We start from the raw sequence: 23,565 nt of genomic DNA on the forward strand, positions 1-23,565 counted from the left end.
TTATACAGATATGTTATATCTTATACAATTGGTCTTTGTGCTGATGTGATTCAGTTGAAATTTACTCAGCTGAAACTTACTGAATTTATATTCGCCTAAAAGCAGGAAAGGGGAAAATGCGGCATTTTCTAACCTGTACAAAGTATTCCACTCTTTTACACTTGAGAACCATGTAATCTATTATATCTGTTAAGACTGCATTTTAATTTTAATAAGATGAAAATATAAATATTTAAAAATCCCCAACTATTTTTAAAATAACTATAATTAAATGTAGTCCTGCCACTAAGGACAAAGTAACAGTTGCTCTACTATAAATATTAATGCTAAATTTACAGAGAATAAAATACATTTAAGCAACCTTATAAAATTTTGAATAAAGCTACACTTATAATAACCACTTTGGTAAAGCTATGGCTATTGGTAACTGACACACATAGATAAAGTCTCTAACCCACTACAAAGCCTATAACACATTACAAACGTTTGGAACTGTTTATGGGTCCTCCTTGATTTGAAACCTGTGGTCCCTCCGCCTCCTCCTCTGCAATTTTTTGAAGCTTGACAGACTTTCACTCGGGACGTGAAGAGGTTGAGACAGATCTCACTGGTTTTCCAGCTTCTGCTTTACGAGACAAGATTTAATCACCATATAGCTCTGTATGGATTTGTTTAGCACAACATTCTATTATCGTCATGGCAATAAAGTGGTGGGCTTTTTATATGGTTTTCCATTGGGTGATGATTATTATTTTTCTCATTTTATTTGTGCTTAGAGTATATGCTTTTGAAAATGAAACATAGTTACTTCTTAGAACATAAGATGCAAGTTAATACTTTTTTTTTTTTTTTAAGAACTGCGTTTTATCCAGCTGGTAACCAGTTTTCACATCCTTAGCCAAGTTCAGAAATTCAGAAATGAGCTGTAAGGTAATGTCATTTGGACTCCTGCACTCTCAGACCCACTTATACTTGCTTCCTGCTGGGTAAGGCAGACCAAGAGGGGAGAAGCCAGAGGACTGTGAAATTAAAATAGGACAGACAGCTTCTTTTACTTACACGTTTTGATAACGTTCCTGTTATTTACAAACATGGTAAGAATTGGTGCACTGATAAAAGGATGTGATTATGAATGGAAGGATCTGTTCCTGCAGTCTGCACTAAGTGAACAATTCCAAGTGAGGCGCTGCGGACACAAAACTCTGCCGCAGAGAGACAGCAACTCTAGTTCAATTCGAGTTGTTGCAATGTGTATATTCAGAGCATCAGAAGACTCTGTCCATGCCTGCAGTCGAGATTTACTCTGTACTTGACTAATCTCTGTGTTTGATCTTCCTGCTACGTCTACACTGCTCTTATTGTTTGACGCCAAGAACCTGGTGGGCTTCCCACTCCACTTGTTTTTCTGTCCAGACCCTGCCAGTCCATCTAGACAGGTCAGGGATCACTGGGTGTATTTGGACCTCCCATGTCTTACCTGTCCCAGTTGGGGCAATCCGGCTGCATCTGCGGTCCTGCTTTCAGCTTGCCACATGTTCAGACCTAAATCTACATGAGTGTAAGACTTAACTTCTTAGAGCAGTTTGGAAGGAGATAAGGGCTTCATGGAGTTCAACAGAAATCAACAGAAATATATGTGAATTTCACATGCTTAATTAGTTAGTCAGCCATTTCTAACACATCAGATTGTATCTTTTAAAGAAATATATTATAACTTGGTAGCTCTTCTTACCTCTGTGAGATGGTTTACGTTTTTCAGGAAAACTTCCTGAAGTCCTCACAAAGGTTAAGGTTCTTGAGAATCTGCCTGAACTGCTTGTCAGATGATTTAAAGCAGAAATAGTCAAGTACGCGCTGAAATTCCAGTGCTTTAATTACTCCAGTGTCTTGTTTATCAAATAGAGAAAATGCCTGAGAAGCAAGAATTCAAATTATTTTGGCAAACCTAGACATTAAAAAAAAAAAAGCAAGCCATTTTTAGCAATCATTTAGCAGTTCACATGAAAGTACCTGAGACCCATATGCCTTTTACTTGCAGGTATTTTATACATGAAGGAAGAAGACACATTTCTCAGAGCCTTACTTAGTTTGAAGCTTTCCTTTCTTTTAAAAATCAGATGTAATTGTTGAAATAAGCCAAAAATAGCCTGTATTTCTGTGCCACATGTAAATAGAAGTTTGGAAATAAACAACAACCTGCAGTAAAAGCAGAAAGGCAATATAGCAAGTATCCAAACATTCCAGAAAAGGAAGTGGTTAAGATGAGAGTAAACAAAAATATTTGAGGACTGCCTTAAATAACTTGAATTGAAATATTTTTAATTAAACTCACCCGAGCATATTTAATTTGCCTTTTGTCCATCCCTCCCCACCCTGTTTTCTACTCTGTAGAGGCCTTGATAGTCCTTCATCCTCATTAGCTTTGGCGCATCCTGAAGGCTGGCTTGCTCTCTTCTCCTCCTCCTTTGCACAAAATTCCCGGCCTATTCTCTGTGGGAGTTTTCCAAAGGTTTCCCAGCGGGAACAGATTAGGTTTAGCACAGTTGCAGCAGGAGGCACAAGAGAGAGTAGTTCAAATGAGTGACAGCAATACCAAGGTGTAGAAAAGTTGTGGGTCATATCCACTCTCATTCTGCCTGGCTGCTGCTAACATACTGTGCCTCCTTGTTTTATTCTGCCCCTTATTTATGTTGCTGCATATATAAATCACTGATTGCATAAATGTAAATGATATTACACCTTTGAAAACTTCAGTTTTAAGTCCTATTAGTATCTTCTTAATATGAAAGTTTGATCTTTGCTTACATACTGAAAGTCTTATGGGAAAAACTAGGCATTGAGTATATGGTATGCATATAGTACTAGGTATGGTGAAAATGCATGGGAAATTATTATACTGAGAGAGAGGACCCACCTGAACTCTTAAACTATGTGTTATGGAACTTCAAAGGTCTGTATTCAGTTGTAGAAATGTCGTGGATGGGATGTGATGTTTGTTGGGTTTTTTTCAACTAGCAGGACTCTAGGAACTGTGCTTTCAGATCTGCCTCTTTCTAACAAAATATTTTGTTAGAAGCTTTAGAGTACCCCATCACATAGGTGGCAGCAACTATTACTCAAAATATGGCTCGGAAGAAAATTGGGATCTTCCTTCTTTTCTCATGTAAGGGAAATGAGAAAAAATTCTGCTTTTCCATAGCATGGTGGACAACATCTGGCTCTCCACGGAGAAAATCCCTTCGTCCCTGAAGTTATATTAACCACCAAATCGTATCCTAAAAGACTAAATAGATGATTTGTTCATGCCAAAAGTAATTTTCAAATCATACCCTCAGCAGACAAAACCATGACCTTCTCTATTCCCAAGACATCCACATATGAGAGGACAGATATTGTCTTCTATTAAAATTTAACAAACACTAACCTGTGCTATTGAATTTATCTATTTCTTATTTCAATAATGCAGAGCACAGGAAGGATTTTTTTCCCTTTACTATGAAAAATGTAAAGTGATTATATAAATATTTCAGTATCCTGTTCAATAGTTAGTCTACGTGGCCAAAAATGGCACCGTGGCCCTAACAAGTTTACAAACATCACAGGAGTCTCCAAATAGCATGAAAAGAGATTTCTGTAAAGAAACAGCCTCTCTCACGGTAATACTTTTTCTTGGGTGCTTGTACCAGTGACATCAGTAGTGATGTCTTTGTTGGAAGCCTGTGTTGTTTTTAACTGCAGGAAAGAGTCCACAGATTGAGATTTCAGAAATGCAGCCACTGATGACAGGGAATTTCTACCCCTATCGTTTTCCCAGCCACTGTTCCCTTCCCCTCCCTTGTGTGGGCAGCACTCTCCCATGGGCGTGCATAACTGATCAGGCTTTTGTCAGGTTGAAGTTCTGTGACCCACGTCATTGGGCAAGAAGACAAGAACTGGTTTTGACTCAAGGCAGGTGGGAGGACCACTTTGCTGGGGATACAGGGGTAGCGAGACCAACTTTGCAGGCATAAGCCTGCCTCTAAAGCCACGAGCTTAAACTAGACCTGAAACTGCAGGTGCAGACAAGATGGCTCCGCAGTTCTTTGCAATAGCAATGTTTCCTTCAAGGTCTTTTTGATTATTCTTTCCCATGCTTGAAAATAATCTTACTGTGGCATCAAGAATTATTTACTCTAGAGGCTGCTGCATTTCAGTAGACTCCAACACAACAGCCTAAGACTACTTAATATACAGCATTTTTTCTGTATTCTAGAGAGAAATGGTTATTTTTATTGTTCTCATTTTACAGGTGGGAAAACCAGGAAACTTACTGCTTGACAGCTAATGCACCTTACCTGTCAGTGTCAGAAACAGAAGTGGCCAAGAGCATAAATGCAGATAGTTGCAGAGCCCCAGCTGACAGGTGCTAACTTCTGCAGCCTCTATAATGTGCTCACATCTGATCATATGTCTTTATCCTCAGTTACTACATGATGCTTTCATCTGATAAAACCATCATGCCTGCCTGCAGTAGCACATCACATCTACTTATACAAAGCCTCAGCTTAGGAAACTCAACATACTCTTTAAAAGATGTGATATTTACACACTTGGGACAAAATTTACTGATGACTGGAGGAGGAAAAGGGGTTTGGGGAAGAGAGGAAGGTCCTGATAATTTGCTATTCACTTTTTCCTTTCCAATCCTTACCTTCACAGAACCTCCAGGCTTGATTTGATATGCTTGTTTTATGGAGTTACCAGAATACAATCAATTAACAAGTCTGTAGTTGTCAGAAGATGCTATTTCTACATACGTCGAGGTTGTTGGTAACACTCAACTAATAGCAGAAAAATTTTGAAGCCTTTGGGTTAGTCCCCATCCAGGCAGAAAAAAATAGACATTAAATAAGATGCGGTGACCACATGAAACTTACCTTGTACAACAAATCATAAGATGATGCAACTATTTCTTTTATCCCAATTAGGGTCTGTTCTAAGCTGAGCGCTGCAAAGCTTGCAGGTGGTGCAGCCTGCTTTTGTCTCTGTTGGTATTTAGATGCTCTGCCATCATCAATTGCTCTCAGGAAATCAAAATAAGAGAGCTTGCTGTCATGAATGCTGATTCCTAAGCTAAGGGAAAAACACAGAAAGAGATATCAATGATTTTAAATTATTATCTCACTGTTGTCTGTACTGATTAATTATTATGATGTATTATTTGTACTGCAGCAGTGCTTCAGGATACGCTTGTGCTGTCAGTGTATAAATTCTGTTAGTTCCAGCCCAAGCTCTTTCTCAGGTCTAAGCCCCCAATCCTGTCATTTTAATGCAACCACACTCTCAGATGCAGATCCAGGCCAATCTCTGGATGCTCAAGAAGACACCTGCTTTAGCCTGGGCCCAAGAGCTCAAGCTTCCAGTCCATCAACATTAACTCTGTGCTTCTTAAACACAGTGCACTATTTTGATCACAATCTACTGCTGAGCTTACCATCCCCAGTGCAGCTGGAGGACATGTCAGCTCCCAACCTTGTCCTTGAACCTCCTTTTCGCATGACAGTGTAAACACAGTCTAATAGGCTCTGTTGAGGAGTAGATGTTTATTGTGCTGAGTGCTGGTACTTTCCTTTGATTTTCTGCTTTACAAAAACACCTTGGGCTCACAGATGCTGAAGTGCTGCTTAAGCCTCCAAATATGTCGTGATCATTACAATTCGGAGAGAAAGACGCAGAACCACATACAGTCTGGTAAGCTGTTACCAGACACAAGGTAGGACATCCAGTACTGCTCCATGATACACTTCATGGCTGTATCAGCGCAGGTCTATACTCACTCATGGTTTCTCCACCACATGGGAGGAAACCAAACCAGGTTCCATACAACGCTTCTCCTTATGTTTGCGTTAGAAGGGATTACCTTCCCCCTCCACCTGTACTTCACCCTGCACGGTTTGGCAGGCTACTAGAGAACTATTTTACGGGTTCTCGGCAGGACTCAGCCTCACAGTGTCCAGGCACTGGCCCTCCCTCCACCAAAGGTGCTGCACAGAGGGTTGGCACATTTGGCCCAGCAGCTGCTGCCATTGACTCATGGGTGCTCTGTGTCCAGTGAGGGTTTCTCTTCTGATCACTTGTGGTCAGGCTGTACTTGGGAGCTCAGCCCATGGGCTCTGCGGGCTGTACTCACAACTTGCTGAATTCCTGTCTGTCAGCTGAAACATCTGCTGGATCACAGACACCGGGGAATTTCATGTTCTGTCACATCGGAAATTCAGTGGGTTACAGAGCTGACTACAGATAGCTCCAGGTAACAACAGTGAATATATTTTTGCATCAAATATCAGCATGGGGAAAGACGAGTTCTTGCATATGATTTGGGGAAATTTTTTTTTGCAGAGGACTTTGTTACCAAACTAAATTAATTTTTATTCAAAGATGTTTTACCATAAAAAGGCTGGAATTAAGGCAAGATTCACATATACAGAAAATATGTGAAAATAAAAGTTATTTAGCATGAAAGACTAAGATGAGATTAATAGCAGTAACAATTACACGAAAAGCTACTTACTTCCAGTGCCCTGTGACTTATGACCACTTAAGGAAAAGACACTTGGTATATTTTAAACAAGGACTTCAAACCTGTCTGAGGAGCCTGTGGGGTTCATCACCACAAGGGATGCAATAGCAGGGGCTTGCTCTGCTCTCACTTACCTAGTATAAAGCCAGTGAAGTCAGATTATGGAATTTCCTACCATTGAAAGACAATCAGAGAGTCTCCAGACTACAGTATACGTTGGGTGTTTTTGATACAGATCCATTGGTTCCCATGGAATTATTGCAGATTGACCTTACAGTTACCATCTACGCAGAGGTTTCTAATGGACTTTAATAATTTTATAGCCAATTATCAGAACTATAGAATCTTTACACACATGTATTAGGTAGACAATTCCTATGCTGCAGGGGAAAGGCTGGACTTTTTTTAGTCTTGCATTCAGCTTTTTTATTAGAATTACGGTCAAAGCAAGCCCTAGAGAGCCAAGATTTGACAGAGGAGATGGCCCCACTACACAACCCTGATTTTCTTGTTTAAAACTGAATTACTGTAATGTACTTTTATCATCTGTTTCCACAGTAAATCACTGGGGACCAATGCCTCAGCTACCAATCACCAGAATATCCAGTTACAAGAATGTCTAATTAATGGGGAGAGCCAGTAAAACAAAGAGGAAGCTTTATAAAACAGGCTGGAAAAGAAATTAACTATAGACCCCATATCTGCTAGTAAGAAAAAAAATATTCAAGAGCCCTGATTTTGCATCTTGCAGCTGCACAGCACTCCCACATACTACCCGTGTCAAGCTGGCTCCAATATTGGAGACAGTGTGTGGAAAAGGAAATAATCAACACCATTTCAGCGGAGAAATAAATTGCCAAGTGGGCATTAAAATTTTAGTAATAAAACTAAATGCATATGCTAATCTACTCTGTATTATTTAGAAAAGACTATTTTGGATCAAGAAAGGAATAATCTGCACAAAATTACAATGAATGGAGGTGTTTATCATCAAGAGGTCTTTGAGAAAGAAACAAGCAGCAGATTCCTATCAAGGTTTCAATTCATAAAAAGTTGATCACCTAATTAAAGGTGAACTGTGAAAAGACTTTGTTAATTTTATTTCAAAAAAGAGTCTGGTCTGGCAGGCTCTGGAGAACAAAACCCAGTGCTGCCAGGCATGTGACCTTTGGGGGACAGTTTGGTGTAGAGAACCCCAGTTACCTAATGCTGGAGCAGGTCCTTTGTGTTTTTCAGACTCTACAAAAGCGATTTTTCTTCTTACTCATATTAACATAGAGAATTAAAAGCATAGTTTTGCATGGCAGCATCATTGGATCATTTGCAAATTATTGCTATTTTATAACCTGATTTAATTCTGTTTCTCTTTTGAACAGGATCCGTTTCATACATTTGCTCTATTAAATTGAAATTAAATAAATAAAACAAACTAGCAAACAAATACTCATACTTAAAGCATACTTTTTTATGTAAGAAGCCATTTCTCTCACTATCTGCAGAAGCAATACATTACCTAAAAAGATTTTCCACTTATATGCAGTTTTAAGCATGTGGGTATCTCCATTAGTTTTAACAGAGCTTCTTATATGCTTAAAACTAAATAGAAGCTTTTAGGCTTTGTTGGGTGTGACCAAAGAAGTGCTTAGGTGATAATCATACAAACTCGTTTATAAGATGACTGAACTGATCATGATCAAGGTAATAGTTGAATTCTTGTAGGATCCTGTGCAGGTCACATACTGTTACATAGCCATCTCTATTTTTATCTGCTTTATGAAAGGCCTTATTGAAATCTTGGAAGTAATCCCTAAATTTATCCCTGAAAGACAGCAGATGTTTATTTTAGCTCCTTTGTTAAATGAGATAAAAAGGATACAAACAAATATACAAAATAGGGGTGGAGGGGCAGAGAAAGATTTTGAGCTTATTTGTGTGTGGTAAGTTCATATAATTTATTCAAAGACTGCCAAATTGTTCACAAACAAACCTCAAACCCAACATCCCCCCCATTTAATTTGCACATGGAATTGCATGGCTCAGGCCTCCCATTGTAAACAAATGCTCCTTGGGTGATTAACTGGCTACTCTCCCCGTTCGGAACTGCAGCTACAAAACACAGTGCTCTCTTTTAAAACGTGTCCTGATTTGAGTTCCAAAATATTTAGTACAGCTGTTAAAGGGATAAGGGGTTGGCAGCATACTTTCTGCAATTTGAGGCTCCTGAAACTTTGATATAGTAAAGAAGAACTATTTCAATAAAAGGGGTTAGACCCAAGCAACACCTGGAGTGATGCAGGACCTGATCCATGCCCAAGGGAAGAAGAGCAGAGCTTCTGCTGACTCATGTGGACTTTGGATCAGCACCTCAAAACTCTCCGAGATATTTATCATTTCTTACACATGATCAAATTCAGGCCTCAAAATCTTGCCTCTTCCACTTTATTTTGTAACTCATACTTCACTGACATCAGGGTCCTTTTGATCAAACTTTCGAAACCCAAATAATATCCTTCTCTGCCTCTTGATTCAACAAAAGCCTCTCCGTATTTTTGCTCAAGAGGACAAAGCAGGTACAGACATTTCTACTTACTGCATGTTTTCAACTAGCAAAGTTGCTTAAGATTAATGTAAATAAAAATAGTTGTGAATTACGTATTGGTGCAGATTACCAAGTATGCATAAATTATCTACGTATATTCGGCACTTACAAGATGACAGCCTTATAGCAAAAGTGACAAGTTTGGATCTCGGTTAATACCTACAGCCACACTCCATTTGCTTTGGGGTTGCTCTTTCTGACAGTCCTAGGGTACAGAACGTGGAGGCTGGGTTCTTTAGAGAGCCAGGATATGTAGTATAAAAGGCTTATTACAGTGATAGCACAGTTCGACAGTGTAACCCACATAATCAAGCACGATTCATTGCCTCAGCCTCTCACCAAGCCTGTCTGTGGATCTAACAGCTCAGACCAGCTCACTCTGCTTCTCGTTAAGCCACCGTCAATCAGCCAGGACCTGAGCCTTACATTTTCTCCTTCGTATGAATACCGTGCAATCAGTTGCTATAAGGCTGACGCGGGACATGCTAAATCTCCTATGCTTTTTAGCAATACCCAGTAAGTCTTTTCAGAGCTCGACAGATTCTCGTGGATCTACTCAGGGGCGTCTGGTCTCAGCTGCAGTTACTGGTGCTGCCTTTCCTCTCACAGCATTGCAGAATCCTTGGGTTTCCATTTGTTTTCAAGAAGCTGTAAGTTCAGTACAGCCTTTACAAGAAAAATGCATTTTCCTTCTCATTTTTTTCTCCTAAGAACCCATCCTTTTGGATTTTGCACTTTGAACGAACAGACTAATTTCCCCACAGCCCTCAGGGTCCAGGAAATGCCGTTGTCTATGTAAACAGTATCACCCACCTCAAAAAATCTGAATTATAATATGACTTAGGTGGGTCGTTAGCAATTTATTGTGTATTTCAGACCCATTGTACCTTCCACAGTTATATGGACTAAATTGGGAGTACCAGGACTCTCTGCTTAACCAAGTTTCAGTTGTCTAGAAACCATTTTTCAATGATATTTCTCTCAAGTTCAGTGAAGGTATGGATCTCTTCTCAGGCTTCACAGTTTGCTTGAACCATCTTTTAACAGTTTTAGCTCAGCTCACCGTTGTATTCAGGATATCTGGATAACCTTCAATCCTTAAAAATTATTTAAGGTCTAAGCTGCTGAACAGGGCACCATTGCTAGGCAAAATTTCTGGGACTCTATAATCAAACAAATAAAGCATTAATGCATGCCATAACGTGTTCTGATGCTAAATTCAATCCAAATACAATTTCAGGCTAATGTCCAAGTCAGATACTTACAACAGGTTCAGGTGAATCAACATACGGTCTTTTCTTTGACATTTTTCAGCAGCTTTGTGAGTGTCCTGCGCTCTGTTAGGCATGTCAGGTCATAATACATTGACACCACTACGCTGTTAACTCTGAAGTGTGTGCTGCTAAACACAGAAAACTCTGATCTGAATTGGTCATATGGGCTTGGTATGCAATGCCCTCACTACCCAACAGGTGGTAGGTAACCTTCATGACTTCCTGCATTGTGTCATCTGCACAGCCTCTCCAAACCCAGCCAGCTTTCTTCTCAAATAGGATAATTCCTTTTTTAATGCTATTTCCAGCTGTTATGTCATTCTCTGTGTTTTCAAGGGTAGACTCCTTGAATGCTCTAGAAAGTATGAGTTTGACCAGTAATTATTTATCCAACTTAAAATTTATTGTCAAATTGAATGGTTTTACCTTAAAAATAAAACACTAAAAGTCACACTATTTTTATATTCTGGAAGCTGGTCGTTCTTTTTCCTACAAATTGATTTGTGTCAGCTCTAACCATAACAGATCGATGAACAAATATGTGACATTTCTTACAATCACAGAGCAGAGCCAGAACTCTGCTCTCTTGGTTTGTGCCTCGAATAGTGGTGTTGACAAGCAGCCTAGAAACACAGGCCGCACATTTCCACTGATTATTTTTTCAATAATACTGCCTCTAAAACATCTTTTGAAGACTTTATCTTCCAGTGCCAATATACATAAGGCCAGGAGTTGTCTTTACTAATGCATTTGATTTGGGAATTCTTTTCCCAGATTTACAGCCCAGTATGTCCATTTTGTGTAGTAACTCAAAAGCTACTTTCACAGATTACCTGTGTGATATGAACTCTCATGTAACATTCACATGCAAACAGGAGTCCGGACACCCTTATTATCTTTCTGGATGGCATATTTGTAATGACTCCGTTTTAACTTGTGTCCAGTTAATCTTCTATGTTATTTCTCTGCCCTTACATTGGCGTTTCTGTCTAATCCTACTTCTCAGGCCTGCTTGGATCCTTTTTTTTTCAGTTTCCCTACTGGTTTTGTCCCCCTCAACATCTTCAATATCTATTTAAGGAGCCACAGTTGCTTCAAGTAAATGGATTTTCTTACACTTTCCTGTGAAAACTCAAGAATGAACTTTAAGCCTAAAAGAAGTCTTTGAAAGCGGAATCTCCATGGTTGAAACATGCATAGTGTTAAACTCCTGTCATGCAAGGAAGTTTGTTTGGATCCAGAAGAAGAATCTGAACTTGTAATTTGTGTAAAAATTTATTAACAGTTTTAAGAACATACGCAGTCCTTCTACCCGAAGATATCTTGTATAGGACAGTGTCTGTCAAGAAACACATACTTATCCCCACTGGATGTAAGGAAAACCTCAGTGACTTATTTTTTGATCTTCCTATTGTTAACTGGCTCTTCCATTGTTAAACCTCTCACCATTACTCCTACGTAATCTAGCTTCTTTACAAGCTGCTTTTTCATGACCAGGGGAATGTTCCTAGCAGCACACGCTGTGAAAATACAGCTTTATATTTTGGGTCTACTTTATCATCTCTAACACTAAAGATTTCTGGGTACTGATCTCCTGTGTTTATGGTTCCTTCATCAGACTCACTGTTTTAACCAAGCCCAGGGCTAGGCATATTTTAGACCGAATATTAGCTCTTTCTGCCTATAAACTTAAACTGCTGTTTTTATCTTCACTTTTCAATTTAAGTTCATACAATCCTTTAGTAGGAACTAGATTCTCAGTAGACACCCTCAGTTTCAATAGTCTTTCTTCTTATGAAGAGATTCCTGAGCCAAATTTTTTACAGCGTGCTTTGGAGGTAACATTGACTGAGCACTTGTTTTGAACTTAGATGTGTTTATTCTTAGTCTACGGCCCCCTTCTCCAGCTTTTGCATGGAATTCCTATGTGGTATTTTGTTGTATTGTTGGTTTGTGTACCTTCACATAGACCTGGGGGTATGGAAGATTTTCTCTTTTGTTTCTGCTTTTCCAGTTGCAAGGTCTTGCAAAATAATTGTATTTCTTACAGCTGATGCAGAAATTCTACAGGTAATGTGATTTCCTGGACATAATGTGAGTCTGTGAATTTTCATATATTTCACTTCTGCTACTACTTGCAGATAGCTCTGAAGAGTTTCTTCAAAATTGTCTTCTGGTTTCCTGATAGACAGCATGTCCTGCTCCCCTTCTGATATTTTCATATTGTCCCTTACGATTGTCCTAGATTGACTAAACAGATTTTCCTTTTTTTCCTTTTTTTTTTTTCCTTTTTTTTTTTGTTTGTTTTTTGTTTGTTTTTTTGTTTTTTATTTTAGATCCTACCTTTCTGGGATCTTTTCTGTATCTTTGAATCTTTGATTCCAATCACTATCTGATCCCTTAAAATGTGATCTTTCAAAATGTCATAGCTACTTGACTGATCCGTTATTTTAAGATCAGCCAAAAATTCTTCAAAAGATTCCTCCTTCTGCATTCTCGTATGAAACCCGTGTCTTTCAGAAGTTCAAGTTTCCTTGGGAGTGCAATATTCCTTCAACTTTCTTTCTGTAGCTGCATGGATTGCCCTCTCACCCTGGCTTGGTTTCATGACATTAAAAACTTTGATAGCTCCTACTCCTGTAATATTCCAGAAAATAGTTGTGAGCTTCCTTATGATTAATCTAGCCACTGCATATAGGTTTCAAAGCCTGATGTGAATCTTTTCAAGGAAACTGCAATATTGCCAGTGTGTTTTAGAGTCTCTAAAATCCCCCAAAGAGCTATCACCTTTTTTTTCACTTTCAAATCTCATTTTTTTAGTTAATTCCTTCCTCTTTTTCACATTCTGCTCCTGTTACCATGTGGTACTTGGTTTACACTCAAAGCGAGACCTATGTTGGAAAGAGCGTAGAAGTATGCTGCAGAGGGTGCACATCAGTCAGAGTGTGCTTGCATTGCACTCAAATTAGCTTTACTGTCTTGAATCTCCATGATTCGATTTACTGACTAACCAGCTCAGACTCCTTCAACCTCCTCTTAGATATGAGACCCTAGAGATCCCACATCTGCTAATTACATCTCTGGGTTTTAACTTTTATTATGTTTAGAATCCTAAAGACTTTCCAGCAGAGACACAGATCTAAAATTTGCTGACAGAGGGTTTGCTTTTTTTGAGTTACTGTAATATGCCACAGCTTAAAACCCATGGCTTTACAGTGATTGCAAATGGGCAATGCTGGAGGAGGATGGGTGCGAGAGACCAAAAGAGTCAGACCTAGAAAGCAGGATGCAGCAGCCTAAAAGCCCAAAACAGCGGACCATCCTAAAGGCAGTTTGCGATTTCACTGAGAGACTGATCTCCCCCAGCCCCGGAAGACTATTTAGCACTGCTTCTTCCGTCTTGCAAGGGTGTGCTTTGAATGTGTGATATGGTCCACGTTGTACCCTCACTGCAGAAAAATTCTGGACTGTTTTCAACTGTATGTTACTTGCAGTGCCACTCTTCATCACCACTATTATCTTCCATTTAAATCCTCCTAATGAAAGTAAAGGCTGCAGTAAAATTAAATCAGTTTTTGAGATTCATATTTTTGGAAAATTGAGGCATTCAACGTTTTTGGACTGGTAAAAGATTTCCAAGCAGTAATTATTCCACTCACAGCAGTAAATATGTGTGTGGAGTAAATGAGGATTAAACCCATAGATCAAGTTACATAGCCAAAAAATAATATTTTCTTGCAATTGTTTTGTATTTTTCTTGAAGAACTGGAGAGCCACTGTTCAATGTCTGTTTCTAATTTGGGCGATTTGTTCCTGTGAGTTACAACAAAAGCAAAAAGAAGAAAAAAAAAGTGCACAGCAGTATGTTTTGAATTGTAAGATGTCCAGAGCTTTTGTCTGCCTCACAGTGTGTAATCACAGGGCACTGAAGCTGCTCGAAAGCTGTTAGGGTGAGGTTCACAGCCCTTGCAGAAAGCCAGAAGAAAGGAGACAGGCTGGATGCGGCCACTGCACAAATAGAAACGAGAGGGCTTCAGCAAGATCACAGAAAGGGGAGTTGGTGCTGGTTCCAATGCAGCCGAAGTGGGTCCTATAACCAGCAAATTCCCACCTCAGGCAACTGCCTCCTCCCAGTCTGAATTTGACAGGTGAAAGGAATCAGTTTTCCCACTCCTTGAGAATGGAGGCTGAGACCCACGTGGATCACCAAGATTGGGTTTTGCAGCCAGTGCATCCATTTTTCCGACCAAGAGCAGATCTCCTTACGCTGACCTTAACAGTAGGAGGGCACAATGCCCAACAGTGCTTCCCATATCTCAGCTGTCTTATATGGTCCTGGAGCAGAAGGCTGAGACTCGGCTGGATCACTGCCTTCACAGCCACCACGTGGATGGATTTCGATTTCATCCATCAGACAATGACTCCGGCTTAAGAGTCATTTATGGCTTTCCAGGGCCTTATGTGAAATTTGAGGAGTTCAGAGGCCTGGATTCAACTCCTTTTGTACTTCCAGCTTTCCGAGAGAGAAAACCAGACAGGAACTACTACCACAGGACTGTTCCCACTGGCCAGGAAGTGGGTGAGAAAGTGTGGGAGACAGAAGAGAACATTCAGCCAGAACAGAAAGGTAGCAATAATCAATAACAAGGCACGCTTTTGCAGGCCACAATTAAGCTGTGAACTCATTCCCAGAGGAAGCTGCAGATGCCAGAAAATTCAAAAGATTAAGAGCAGAACTGGATGTCTTATATAAATCAAGAAAATCCAGAATCTAACAAATAATTAGAACATAATTTCTGAAAGCGGTATAAAAATCCCATCTGCAGGCTTAAACTAAACTCAGTCATCCCCAAGATGAGACAGCCCTAGTGCAGGGAACAGAATATTCCATGCCCATCTATTAGAAGGCTGCTCCACCTCAATCAGAAACTTCTGGATCCGGTTGCTAGCAGGTAACTGAATCCAGTTATACTTGACCCAGTCTGCCAATTTCTGTTTTCCTCCAAATTACTATTGGAGGAAATACTATATTACTATAGGAATTGCTATGCACTGGTATCTAAGTATTTGTGTATATAGTTGCCATATACATAGTTCTATACATAGTCATTGTTATAGTAGGTTGTCAAAAGTAAATAATTCTAAATGATGTGGACCTGCCAGCAGGTCACATCACAGCTATTTTATTTTTATTTGTCATGTCTTCCCCATTGATTTAATTAGTCTCCAGCTGCTTCGAGGTGAGTATTTGCATCTTAGAGCCACACTGCATAATTTCTGCTTGCAGCACAGCATCTTCCCTACTTGCAGAGCTGCTTCTTATTTATAGCATTGGAGGCAGGGCTGCCTTGCACTTGGCATTGCACTAACAGGAAAGAAATAGAAAGTTCCTGACCAAAAGAGCTCTTCATCCAAGTGTAAAGCTAGAGACAGTGGGCTGGTACAACAAATGGAGCAGAAGAGCCCAGTGTAAGACTGTTAGGGCCTAAGTTTCACATCAGACAGTTATAAATACAGTAATGAGCAATGCCTGCAACACAGCAGCTGCCTAACCATCTCTGTTGTATATTATGCAATTTTTTACAGGTGGAATGCTCGTTGGATACCTGTGGGTGTCATAAGTGCAGTTTATGCCAGAGACCTGCAATGCAGGTGGGAGAGTTGTGATGCTGAAAAGAGAGTTTTGCCCTTGATTCCTTCAGCCTATTTGGGATACTGAAAAACAGAATTTAAAAAAGCAAGGTAAAAAGGCAAAAGCCTTAGCTTACAGGCTTCTCTCTGTGTTTTGTGGGTTTCTGTCTAATGATTTCCCAAGTTGCCTCTTTATCTGCAAGACAAGGGCTGCTCTTCTTTGTTTATGACTGTATCACCTTTACCAACAATGTCACGGGGAATTATCATTCTTATCAATAATAATTTATTAGTTCCTACAGCTTCCAGACACCTTCTGAGCATAAAAGAAAGCAAATCTGTGCTCTTGGGGGTGTATTTTTACATGTTTTTTTTTGCTCCTGAGGGTTTCTACTCATAACTAACTAACTAACTAACTAACTAACTAACTAAATAAAACGGTTCAGGAGAAGAGTGAAAGCACAAGCAGAAAACACAATAAGCATCCAGGTGGTGTCTATCTAGAATCTGGAAATATAAAATTTTAACAGCACCGTACTAGGGCAGAGGATTCTCCTGCTGCCTCAATCTGCTGGCAGGTGCAGGAATCCTATAGCATCAGCAGGCTAATCACTGCTGACTCACTAGGGCAAGCATGGATCATTAGACTCCAGTCTGAGTGGGGTATCATTTTGTCATTTGTTTGTCAAATGCTCTTCTCAGGAGCAATGACCTATTAACTCTGTGAGTGTTGATTTTGTTTGAGGCGGAGACTCCGCTTGCTTGGAGACAAGGTGCTTATTTCTGTCATATGGAGCCAGGGTCCATCCTTGTCAAGACTGTTTTTTTGCTGAATCTACAAAGACATTCACTAACGATTTAACTAACTGCTAGAGGGATGTGAAACCAACTGTGATTGCTACTTGGCCCTCATCCAAGGGGCAGGGTAGGATATGGGACCACAGTGTCCTACACGCCCAACCATTCCAGCTGCAAGAAAAGCCCCTGTTGAGAGTTATCAGGAAGGTCTAAGTCTACGTTCACTGAAGTAATCTGAGAAGAAGAGACCTGCAGGGTGACAAAACTACACTTGCTCTTCTCTCTCAATCTGAGCTGACAGCAGTGTTAGGACTGGAACCACAAGCTGAGATGATACCAATAAACAGGCCAGAAAGTGCTCTGGGCACAGAGGCCAGCTGGCGCATATCTGCTAGTCTGCTAGTAAACCTTCTTTGCCTCCAAAAGGGAGCAGCTGGCTGCAAACTGCCTATTAGAAAGGGTCCTCGAAGCATTCTTGCTCCCAAACGGTGCTGGGCATGCTTGGGGAAAACATTAGCTGACACAGTCCAAAGCATGATGAGGACTGGTTTGGCCATCTAGCAGCATAGATGACTATGTCTGGGAATGTCTCTGGACATTCTGATTTGTCAGTATACATATTGCTGTAAAGTCTGTAAAATAAGTAATATAAGTCATGGAGAATATCTGTAAAAAATGTCTCATAACGCACACTGAGCTAGGCTTATCTCCAGCAAATCAAGGGAATAACACTATGTATAAGCTTGGTCCAGTACCTTCTGAAACTCCTTTTCAGAGCCTTTTGTGGTAAAAGTACATTTTTATTGTACACAGTGTCATCTTAACAAACCAAATACAAACATAGACAGTTATATGCTAAGCTCATAAATAACTTACTTGATCTGCTTTTGAATTTCTCTTCCATGCAGAGCTTTAGTTTGCTGTTTCTGCCGCTCTTCCAGCTTTGAATGCTTCCTTTGTTGATTATTATAATGTATTTGTAAATGCGCATAGCTGTCTTCCATGATGTGTTTGCTGAGCCCTGTGTCAGCGGGTGCAAACTCTATCCCCAGTTTCTGTAAAAATTCTTGGTGAGTAAGATATCATTTTGCATCTGTATCATACCTTGAAAAAGAAATGCTCTTTTTAAATATTCATGTGTTCTTCACAGAAAGGCATTACAGATGTCCTTAAGTGACTTAACAGCTTAAATCTCACTGACTTCCCTTCCTTATATAGGTGCCGTACCACACTGAGGAGGGAGTGACTATATGAGACTCGAAAGATAGCGCTTATGTGTTGTAATCACAGAGTTGATTCTGAAAATACTACCCTGAGGACCAAATTGTCAGGACTATTCTCCAGCTCTCAGTACTGCTGCCTTTCAGCATTTGGCTTGAGATGCAGAGAACAGTGTTCCTAAAAATTCAGTCTCAAGTGTCTCAAACTGGTCATACAAGTCTGAGATGCCCAGAACTGTAATCATCCTTCAGAAACATAGGTTTAGCTTCATAAACACTTTTCATATTTTCTTAGGTATAAACCATTCCATAGGCTTTTTCTCTTGAGGTTTCTCCCCCTGCTAGTGCTCTGATGCATGGTAATGCCTAATTTAGCCTCAGCTTCATTCTAATTCCTTTATTCAAGTTACAGACATACCAGGCACATTCTATAAAAGGAGTGGCTGATGGGAGTGAAGTTGTGCAGCAGATAACTGCATGAAAAGGATACTCTTCATGTGCCATGGCATCCATAAGGAATAAGAATGGAAAGTAAAATCTAATGGAGTAGAAAATAATTCAGAGATGATTCCATGCTAAGAAAAAACTATATAGTTAATGCAGTTTGAAACCAAAATGCAATACACTCAGGTTCTATATGTTAGAGAGAGTGATTATTTTTTTTAAATAGACCTATAATGAAGGTAGCTTTTTATATAATGTCACATACAGCTGACATCTATGCCATTTCAAACACATTTGATAGCATGGCTCCTCTTTGTTGAAGGCAGGTAAGTATTTTCTCCCACTTCACAACGAATTACTTGTCTATAAAAACATTTCATGATATTACTTGCCATCTTTACACAGCATGAAATTACCTTACTTTCTTTTGTTATGTATTTGGTACGTAGCATTTTCCTTTGACTGAATCACTTTTATTTAGGTTGAAAATATTGTAAGTAAATTCAGTGCTCTGAAAAGGAGAGGCTGGTAGCACTGCCTTCGGGCAGGTATGCAATGTGGATTGTCTGCAGAGCTCCTTGACAGAAGCTTTGTCTGCAGTTGCCACCTGACCCAAGACACCTGGAACTGACTTTCACCCCTCACAAACTGAGGTAGGCATTTGTGTGTACAAACAAAAACCTAAGGTGCCACCCAAGAAGAAAATGCATCTTAAATTAAAGGGATCAGTAATACTGAAGCCAAGAGAAAGTCCTGTCTTTGAATTCATTGGAAACTGATGGATCTAATTGTATTCTTGAGCTTAGTATGATAAGACGTAGCCTCCTGTAACACAGTGTCATGATATGAGGTCACAATCATAACAAAATAAAATGTTTCTTGTGCAGTGTAATCTATTGTCATTCGCTGCACTACCAAAGGCTCTATAATCCTATAAAAGATGCATTATTCCAAGAGCTAATCATTTAGAGTTGTCATACCTTGCCCAAAGCTGCTTAAATTCTTTCAGGGTGATTGGAATGCCAAATCTGAACAAGACTTTCTTCAAGTCCCTTGGCTGTATAATGCCATTTCCTTCACTGTCAAGTTCCTGAAAATTCTGGAATGTAAAAGAAATCATCACTAACAAGAACCAACAAGTGTGACAAAATGTTTGATCTCTCTGTAAGCTTAATGAATAATGGGAATTGAGAAAGAAACAGAAAATCACGCATGTCTGAATTTCATCTTTTAATGTTCTTTCATTTGATTTTTAATGTTTCCTACTTTCTATTATGGATGTGCTATTCTCAAAAACTTGAATTGGGATTGACATCACAGGTGTTTAGGTGGTGTACTCTGTGTGGAAAGTTTCTTACTGATGGCAAACACAGGGGGTATGAGCATGAGAAGTGTGCCTGCAGCCGTGGGTATGCCCACTGCTGAAGCATGCCAGCGGAAGATGAAGGCACTGAAAAATGGCAGACCTGCAGATTTTCTCCCCAGTTTTGTTCTATACCTAATATGAATTAGATTTTGCTCTGGGTTTTCATTCTTTTGTTGGGTTTGTTGAGTTTTTTACCATTCATCTTGCAAACTGAGACTACCAGTACTATTGTCTGATTTACACAAACATTTAGTGAAAAGATTATATTAATTTTCCCTTGTGCTACTCTGTTGCCCAAATATTGCAACTACTCAACAAGTTTAAAAAGATAAAAACGTGGAAATAATTTTTATAGGGTAGTTTTGTGAGAGTCTCTTTGAATGGTGTAAGCATCGCAGTCAAAGCTTCACTGGGCTGGGCGACGCTGGGTGTCAACGTAGGAGTAGGTGTGTGTTTGTGTACAGCACTTAGTCAAACAGGTCTCAGATGAAGCCCATGACTACTAACAGAAACATTAAATAAAAACCGACAATAGTAAAATATGAAGAAAGTTTTAGAAATAACTCTAATAGCATCCATTACATAATCAACATTACAAAAATTGAATATTATTCAAACTGTTGATTTTTTTTAATCACATAGTAAGTTTTTATCATTAACAAGCTATTTTGCAAGGGTCTCTTTGAATATTTATAGAATCTGAAGATCAACATTGCATAATGTTCTGAAATCTATTAGTGCTGCTTATTTATTTAAAGAAAACATTCTTCTTACCCTTGCTAGGTCATGCCATCTGGTTCTTGCTTTGATAACAAGGTAGTAATGAGCGTGATCACAAGCTAGCTCTGCATCCGTTATCATCTGTTTTTTTCTCAGAAAAGAAAAGAAATAAAATAACAACTAACTACGTTTTACATTAGTGGGATCTTTAATCTCGACAAGTTTCCTTCCCTTTTGTTGTTCTTCATGGCAGTGGTGGTTTTGTTTCCTAGTTTCTAAGATACCCATTAAAGACTGTTACTTCACATCTGTGTAAACTTAATTCTTTAAATACTGCCTTATTTCCCTAGCTGCAGGTTAGCAAAGATGTTTAAAATTTTGTAATTCCCTATTTATTTTCAAATCAATGTTGTTCAATTCTTCCTCAAACTCAAGAGCCAGCATGGATCATTTATACACATAGAAGGAAATGTTAATTATCTCAGAAACAATTATATCTTGGAGTGACTCCGGGAAGATTATCCTTGATTTACATCAATAACATAGATCAAAACTATCTTTGTGAGTCACCAAGACATGGCTAGTAAGTCTGGGGAGTGAGATCCACATTTGCAAATTCAGCCACCATTACAAGTGTTTACCTTTTGGAGGCCTGGTGCTTCTGGTTGAATTAAAACGTGCAGAGGAATATGGGTGCCACAGATTAGGATACAGCATAGCTGTCACTACACAGAAAGCTGCCTAAATCCATGTGCTACACAAGGACACGCCTATCTGAGAATCGAGGAGACCTTACATCTCACGATTCTTTGAAATAGTGCACCTTCCTTCACCTGAGAAGAGCAGCCCTTCTTTTGGTGCACAGTTCTCTTCCAGTTAGAAAACTGAGGAAAGGCTGTTCATTTCTCTTGCCCACCTCTTGCTACAACCTAATACCTGTTTCTCCTCTGGCTGATGCTTTGTGAGGAAATGTTGCAGACATATGGCTTTACAGCCTGGTTCAGCCACACTCCAGGAATATGCTCCCTGGGTCAAGATTCTGAAATGAGAGGCAGAGGAATATTGGGTGTGTAGACCAGGCAAGATGTGGTAACTACATCTGACCTACCCACTGAGTTCCTGTACCACCCATGTCATGCACAGACCAGAACTTAGGTCCTGGAGAACCACAACAGAATCACAGAATGGTAGGGGTTGGAAGGGACCTCTGGCGATCATCTAGTCCAACCCCCCTGCATGTACACCTACAGCAGGTTGTACAGGACGGCATCCAAGTGGGTTTTGAATGTCTCCAGAGTCAAAGGCTCCACAACCTCTCTGGGCAGCCTGTTCCAGTGCTCTGCCACCCTCACAGTAAAGAAGTTCCTTCTCATGTTTAGATGGAATTTCCTATGTTCGAATTTGTGCCCGGTACCTCTTGTCCTGTCACTGGGCACCCCTGGAAAAAGACTGGTCCCACCTTCCTGGCACCCTGCCTTTAAGTATTTATAAGCAATGATAAGATCCCCCCTCAGTCTTCTTTTCTCCAGACTAAAAAGACCCAAGTCCCTCAGCCTTTGCTCGTAAGAAAGATGAACCAATCCCCTAATCATCTTTGTAGCCCTTTGCTGTACCGTCTCCAGCAGTTCCCTGTCCTTCTTGAACCGGGGAGCCCAGAACTGGACACAGTACTGCAGATAAGGCCTCACCAGGGCAGAGTAGAGGGGGAAGATAACCTCCCTGCTTGCCTGCTTGCCACACTCTTCTTGATGCACCCCAGGATGCCATTGGCCTTCTTGGCTGCCACATTGATGCCTCATGGTCATCCTGTTGTCCACCAGGATTCCCAGGTCCCTTTCCACAGAGCTGCTCTCCAGCAGGTCAGCCCCCAACCTGTACTGATGCATGGAGTTATTCCTCCCCCAGGTGCAGCAGCCTATACTTGCCTTTGTTGAATTTCATATTGTTTCTCTCTGCCCAACTCTCCAGCCTGTCCAGGTCATGCTGTATGGTGGCACAGCCTTCCAGCTTGTCAGCCACCCCTCACAGTTTCGTGTCATCAGCAAACTTGCTGATGGTACACTCTATCCCTTCATCCGGGTCATTGATGAATATATTGAACAGGACTGGACCCAGTACTGACCCCTGGGGGACCTCACTTGTTACTGACCAACTAGACACTGCGCCACTAATCACAACCGTCTGAGCTCTACCTGTCAGCTCAATCCACCCCACTGTCCATTCATCTAACCCACACTTCCTAAGCTTGCCTATGAGGATGACGTGGGAGACGATGTCGAAAGCCTTGCTGAAGTCAAGCCTTGCAACACTGCATGCTCAGTCACTTCTGAGCTCCCGGGGCTCTGGGCCTTGAAAGCCTTTGCTGAGGCTTCTGTTTGGATTTAGAAACATGAACGCCACATTAATCTGTTTTAGGTGCCTGGGAACCTTTTGAGTTTTCCCCACTCCCACTGTGTGAGAGAAGATTCCATAAGCCTACAAAATCGACCAACAAAAATAGTCTAAAAAATTAGCTGGGAAAATCAAGTGCTCTTACGGCTTTCAATCACTCTATTTTCTTTGCTGGACTTCTGAAACAGTAATAGTATTTGAAATGAGGAAATTCTGGAGCCCAATTCAAAATGTTTCAATTTCTAGCTAAGTCCAAACTGAAACAGAAATGAAAGCCCGACAGTAATTGGTCTCAGACTCCAACTGTTAGCAAGACTCAATCATCATCAGTTTCCTTTCTTGTTTTAGACTGATGTCCTTGATTCACTCGGTTGTCCAATTCAGGAAAAAAGAAAAACAAACCAAGCAGATAAATATTACTAACATCAGAGCCAACAGTAATGCTGTAAGAGACAAATAAAAACTGGGAAATAAGCCTATGTGTATATATCACATCTTCACTGCCACAGTGGAGATGAGTTGTTGATCAGGAGCTTTTTCAGTCCTGCTGTATCTTGTCATTA

General features: G+C 40.1%; 1 protein-coding gene across 1 annotated transcript in view; it reads right to left on the reverse strand.

The window, feature by feature from the left end:
* The window catches only part of EFCAB6 (EF-hand calcium binding domain 6), a 130,806-nt gene that overhangs the window by 21,271 nt on the left and 85,970 nt on the right, over positions 1-23,565 (reverse strand). Inside the window, 7 exon segments of the mRNA XM_009879780.1 lie at positions 1,478-1,548; positions 1,782-1,911; positions 4,917-5,112; positions 8,223-8,378; positions 17,738-17,965; positions 19,506-19,624; positions 20,666-20,762. Of these exon segments, the coding sequence (XP_009878082.1) occupies positions 1,478-1,548; positions 1,782-1,911; positions 4,917-5,112; positions 8,223-8,378; positions 17,738-17,965; positions 19,506-19,624; positions 20,666-20,762 (997 nt within the window).

Source organism: Charadrius vociferus, unplaced genomic scaffold (assembly GCF_000708025.1).
Source record: "Charadrius vociferus isolate BGI_N301 unplaced genomic scaffold, ASM70802v2 scaffold90, whole genome shotgun sequence".
Classification (NCBI taxonomy): Eukaryota; Metazoa; Chordata; class Aves; order Charadriiformes; family Charadriidae; genus Charadrius; species Charadrius vociferus.